Consider the following 6,482-nt stretch of genomic DNA (forward strand, 5'->3'; position numbering starts at 1 on the left):
TATTTGACTAAATCTCAGAAATTATGCTTTGAGACAACATGGCAGTACACACGCACCTGGATCCATGCCTGCCACCACCATCGTTCCAGCACATCTCCTAGTCTGGTGGATTGCAGCTTTGAGAATCATCAGATCCATTGTCCCTTGCCCCCCCCACACTTCCTTTCCATACCAGGGACGGTTGTGGTGAGATCAAAGGGCCTTGTGCAACTGGGAGTCATTTAGGACCCGTGCTCCCAGGTCCTCACTCCAGGACCCAGGGCAGGAAGGCCCACTTATAAAGTACAGAGGGGGGTCCTGCTTGTAGAGGACCTACCACGAACCGGGAAGTAACAACGTATAAACAACCTTGTCCTTGGCAGGCCAGGGAAGATGGAGCCATACACCACCATAGCCGCACTTTCACACTGTTTGGGAAACGGAACCTTCACCACCTCCTTCGGGCCCTAGACAGGTCAAGGGAATAGCAGGACCAGCCCATGCACTGGTGATGTACTCTGCAATCAAGAACAGGTAGGAGAGATCACACCAAAACGACTTGAGCTCTGGTTGTATCCTATGAAGGAGAAGTCCCAGCAGACAATCAGCGTGGCCTACAAGATGGGTTAGTCCCACCAAATAAGGACCTGGTTATGGAACAGCCAGGATCATACAAGGCCTCATCCTTTCATAAATGGAAAGACAGAGTGGAGAGCATTTGATTCATCCTTGGTGCAGGATGACACCCTGCTTTCACTATGCCCCTCTACGGTGGCATGGGCAGTCACTGTGGTCAGCTTGAAACCAATTGGTCGGAGTTTCCTTCTTTCTCAGTGACCGCCAGTAAACATGGAAAGGCATTCTGTGGGTAGGAAGGGATGGAAGACACCCTTGACCAAAGACTTGTGTGCATATGAACGAATATTTATAATAACACTGCAAAGGTCAACATCCTTAATATATCTACAGCACCGCAAAACTTACATGAGAAAGAAAACGCTGCTTTACTAAGAGTGCAACTTACAATTACTTGAGGGAGGAAAACAACTTCTCTAATAGTCTAGGCTTGTTCAGTGTGATTTTATCTCAGTTCGTAGTTTTAACCCCTTGTTTTCTAGTTCCGATTATATACATTTGATTATAATTTGTACATGTGACAAAGCGTCATGCCATAAACCATGTATGCAGATCCACGCAGAGTAATATGCTATTTTTTTTAAATTGTTGGGGTGGCAACATGTCCCACTCAAGACTTCATCGCTCATGAGTCATGCTTCTCCCCACGCCCAACAATAGTAACAAAGAGCATATTACACTCTGTGCATCTGCATATGTACTATAGACATTAGCCTATACTTATCACCACAATAAAGTGGGGAACCTTGTACAATACATTGCAGGCCATTTCACCATGCACCTCTCCTAATCCTGGCAAGCGGAAAACTCCTGTTTTGTCCAAATTCAATTAGTTACCACAAACCAACCACAACACTTGATATCATTTCTAGAGAACTTTAACATCAAATCTACAGTACAAAACATCCCCCAAACTATGTTTTTTTTTTTTTTTTACAAAGGTTGTTTCAAGATAGATGTGATTCTAAAATCAAACTATAGGGTCTGTTAAGTAAATACTTGGTCAATTTCAATAAGCAACACTTAACAAAAAACTAAGAAAGACGTGAAGAGATAAAGCAGAAGGGTGATTAAAGAATGTGGTGGTATCTTGTAGATCATACGAAAAGTGGGAGCAACCTCAATGCGAGAAATGACAAGGCTGACATTGATTATCGAATTACCCAATCAGCATACAATGAAACATAACTGTATACATTATATCTGCAGAAATGTGTTATTCAAAACACGAAACTGCTTATTAACACCCAACTCTATGAAGGATATACTCAAAAACAACCATTGGAGAGTGGGCACTATATGAAACACATTTTCTGTTAAGACCCAGTCACTTCATTCCAAAGACAAACATTTCAGATTTTTAGTAAAGTTCTTCGCATAAGATAGGGTTAATGTTAAAATATTTTCGTGTCTGTTTTGAGTGGCTCTTCAATCTTTACAATCATCTACAGCACGCAGATAATGGACATGGACGTAGATTAGCCAGTGAGATTTAGGGGGTCTGAGTCTGAGATTTCCCAACTTCCTCTGCAGTGTACCCCATTAAGAAGAAGTGAGTGTTAAGCAGGGATAGAGTTGTTGAATGACCAGCATATGGATGGGTTGGTAGAGGTTTTGGTTGTTGAAGGAGTCGAAGGAAATTGATTTTTTGAAAATGAATCAACTTTCTTCAATCTCTTCAAAACTATCTGTTCATTTTGTGTTATATAGGAAAAGCTTGGTAACATCAGCAGAATACTGGTAAGTTGTACACATGCCATTAGAAACATCTGCCTGAAGGAAACTGTCCCTTGCATTTTACGAATTCCAAGTAGACAGCTCACAATGTAAGATGCCAGCTGCTTTGATCTGTGTGTAAACATTTTCAGGCAGTAAGACAACTTTGTCGCCAAATGCATTTGTTGCACAAACAAATATCTGTGATATGTCTGTGTCTGTGTGAGCGCATGCAAGGATATTGTTTTTTTTTTGCATGTATCGGATATATAGTACGAATCTAACTCCAGGGGGTCATTATTTAGCTTTGCAGAGCAAATTTTTATTCCAACGAGTGCACCTCCAGCTTGAGGTCCCATCACAAACCAGTATATTCTGCAGATGGAGGTCAAAAATAAAATATGATGAGAAGCTGGAAAATAGCAACATCACAAAAACAAGTGGGAAATGTTATTGTACATGTTCTACCGGACAACTATCCACCAATAGGAAAAGGTGTCTTCCAATATTTGATGAAGAATAAGGTGAATGTGTATATGCAGATTTGCAGCTGGAGACCTTGGAGTCAGTACTGCCATCATGGAAAGGGAGCTGAGAAGGATGAAGCGATATACATGAGGGATCAAAGCTTTGCTAAATTTACTACTTGCTGGTGTAAAACATAAAATTATAAGGGTAAATAGTGTGTACTTTAGTCCTTCTTGTTTTATCCACATCATCCTCCTCTCTAAAATAACATGAACAGCGGACAACTGATATCTACCCTGGGCTCTGCTTTCCAATATTGGCAAACATATTTTGACACTGCCTGATAATAAAATAGTGTAAATGTATTTTCTTAAGGAGGAAGCAGTTTTTACCTTAAAGGGATAATCTGTATCAGTACAAGTAAGAGGTGTCAGATCTCAGCACAGCTGAATAACTGCCTCTGTTTATCTCTGCACGTAGTGTGTGGGAGAGAGAGAGAGGTGCTGCTCTAAATGGGGGTTTCCTAGGTTCAAAGCGGCATAGCCTCTTCTGTGATGAGCCAAAGGGAAAATCAACACAGGTGCTGGCAAACTCAAGTCAGAGTCCCTGCAGCAAACGTTCACGTAGGTAGTGTGTTTATTAGGAATGTGTGACGCCCCAAACACCCACCTTCAAAGTAAAGCCTCTGGTAAGGAGCGATGGGCAAATGCGTTTTTTCAGAAAACAGTTTAGATATTAGGTACATGAGTCTGCAGCGATTACAAGAAATGACAACTGAGCCTACGAATGTTATGGACATAAAGAAAAAGGAACTGTGGATTTGGAGATAAATCACTGCATTTGTGTTGCTAGTTTTAATTTGTAAAGTGCAAGGTCTGTCATTTGCAGGGCCTCTAGGGGCCCGCAAACCACTTACAAAATGGTTACAGTAACTTTTAGGACACACTTAGGGCCCTATTCATGAAGGTGTTTTCAACAATAAACTTATGTTTACAGCCACAAATACTTCCACAAAAAAGAATTCACAATCAAATCCTAGAAGACTTAAATGGATTTACTACTGCGGACTCCTCCACTGTAAGTGAAAAGAAACCTGCAGTTCTAAATCCCACTGAAGTATTGGGAAGTGGGTGTTCCAAGAAGTGGTTTTCCTTGGACATTTGAGAAATGCAACAATCCTATGTTTATGGGCATTCACAATCTCCGATCAAACCCATTACCAACACAGAAATAGTTAGAAATATATTCCACTTCCTGGATGGATAGAGGAATGGATCACTCCTTAATTTTCTATAGGAGGAAAAATGTGCATCACACGAGGCTCCCATCCCTGGGGGCGTACTTCTACCTCATTTAGAATTCCTCACAGGAAGAAAATGACCATGAGGGACCTGCACAACTACTACGAATGTTCCAAATCTACACCCGTAGATAGGAGTACTTCTATGGAATTACTACATTTTTGTGAACAAGGCCCTTAACATTTATCTCCATGGAAGAAGGCCTTCCAGTGCGTGCGACCGCAGCGCAGGCCCGGGCAAAACAACAGGCACAGACGTATACCAGGTTTAAAAATAGGACATAATTTATGTGATTCACCCAGGGCTTTGACCGCTGTGCACATTCATAAAGAAATAGATGCATCTGAAAACAGCGGCCGAAATAACGAGCAAAAACGCTGCGCACCACAATTACTTAAGGTATTTTTATTTCAGAAAGTGCCTTATTTGCCGAAAATGTACGTGAAACATGCCTTGTCTGTATCCATGTGTTCAAAACAGCAATACGACATTCAAGGGATGGCTGCTGGGTAGCGGTGGCTGAATGAGAGCAACACATGGCTGTTGTTTGTGTGGGTGACAGCGCGCACTCCCTCTCTGAGAGGCGAGGCTGGGCGGGACGCACAGACAGCGCTGCAGAGCCGCACGTCCACAAGGCAGCGATCCGGGCGCCGCTCCTCCGTCACAGAGTGACAATGTACACAGGAATGCCTGGCCGGGTCAAGGACGCGCAGACCCTGCTGCCTGTGCCCTCCGGGGGGGGGCGTGAAGGCCTGGAAGGAGGCAGGGCAGCCTAGCCGTCTCCAGTGAGGACGTGACCAAAGCCTGTTTACTTCATTCTGTCTCATCTCTTCTGTCCACGCACAACATCAGTCCGCCCTTTAAAGTCAACCCCGCCACAGTCCCCGAATGCCCCGTCCCCTACCTGGGTTACCCGGAGAATCCCGCCTGCTGGGGCCACTGCTGGAGTCCTTCATCCTGCACCGGTGACAGGAGCCCTGTGCCAGCCGGGACGGCAGCGGAGCGCTCAGGCGGAGCTCTCGCAGAGGGATGCAAAGGGAAGCCCCACTGGCATTCCTGGTGGCAACAAGCTCAGCTCAGGGCATAAACAAGTCGTTAACGCCCTGCTGGGATCTGCTCGCTCGGACCGGCGGTGCTGTCCAGCCACATTCTGTACCCGGAGCGCTTCCCCTGCCACACGCGGACCCAGCCAGTAAGGACGTAGTTTGTTTGGTTTCTCTTGCTCCAGCCCTGGTCTCGGTTAGTAATACAAGGGGGCGGTGCTAGGGGAGGGCCTCCCTCTCAGTGGAGAGGGGGGGGGGGGGGCAGTGGAGGCGTGCCGCCTCTGCGCCACAATGAGCAGAAATAAACAAACGTTCCCTGCCCTCTGAACCTAAGAGCTCCTGCTATGATGCAGGCATCACCGCTTGACCGAGAAGAGGGGGGTACGCTTGCCGAGAGCGAGGGTCACTTGCAGGCCCCATTCCACGTTTAGCACACTGCAAGGGCAGGGTTATGTGACAGCTTGCCTAATTGCGATATTTAAACACCACAAGCACAATACACCATGGCCATTCACATGTGTACTTTGAAGATGCAGCACCAGCCAGATGTCCAAATCCTGCAGACTTGCTTTCAAACTTCTTGAGCCAGTTCTCTCACAAATTTGATAGAATGCTATACGTTTCGGATAATGGTTAACCCGGTGTCGTGCTTTCACGTAGGTTGTAATGTTTCCTACTAGAGCAATAACAACGCGGGATTAGGGTTTCGCAAACCTAAACCCCTCCCATATGCGAGTGACCGACAGCTCCGCTCGATCGTTTTCTTACCAACACACTCCATACCATACCCTTCCCATTCACTCCCTCAACCCCTCTAACAAGCAAGAGGGGAGACATTGCTGAAAGTTTAACAGACGCAGTTCTTTTTCAAGTCCAGGAGTTTTCTGAAGTGGGTGCCTGGAGGTGCCACATGTGTGCCTAGCACAAGCCAGTGGGTGGGAATGGCTCCTGGGCACGCCCTAACCAATGGGGTAAAAAATTCCCGGGACCAACAGCACCCACTACAACTATTCTCAAGATGCTGGAAATCTTTGGCCACTCTAAACCTTGGCTGAGAGCTGGACATGTGTGTGGGGAGTGTTCTATGGTAATCCTAGTTTACTCCCATACTAAAATCCAGTTTTGGACAGTCACTGTACCCTCAGTTAACCCAGAGACAAAAGACTGGTAGAACAAAGTCAGGTTTTCCAGCAACCAGACATTGGATACACAAGAAGAATTTTAGCATCCTGTTTCTCTTCCTTTCAGGTGTGCCCACCGTGGTAAAAACAAAGAGATAGAAATCTGTTAGGACAAAGCAGGTCCTTCAGCATCCAGGCACTGAATAGACACGCATTTC

At 45.3% G+C, this 6,482-nt stretch overlaps 1 protein-coding gene across 1 annotated transcript in view; it reads right to left on the bottom strand.

The window, feature by feature from the left end:
• PFKFB4 (6-phosphofructo-2-kinase/fructose-2,6-biphosphatase 4) overlaps nt 1-5,342 on the bottom strand; it is a 247,940-nt gene extending 242,598 nt beyond the window's left edge. The window contains exon 1 of the mRNA XM_069206394.1: nt 5,005-5,342. Within this exon, the coding sequence (XP_069062495.1) occupies nt 5,005-5,056 (52 nt within the window). The 5' untranslated portion in view covers nt 5,057-5,342. The remainder of the gene's footprint in view (nt 1-5,004) is intronic.
• Between the last annotated feature and the right edge of the window lie 1,140 nt (nt 5,343-6,482).

This window comes from Pleurodeles waltl, chromosome 9 (assembly GCF_031143425.1).
Source record: "Pleurodeles waltl isolate 20211129_DDA chromosome 9, aPleWal1.hap1.20221129, whole genome shotgun sequence".
In the NCBI taxonomy this organism is placed as follows: Eukaryota; Metazoa; Chordata; class Amphibia; order Caudata; family Salamandridae; genus Pleurodeles; species Pleurodeles waltl.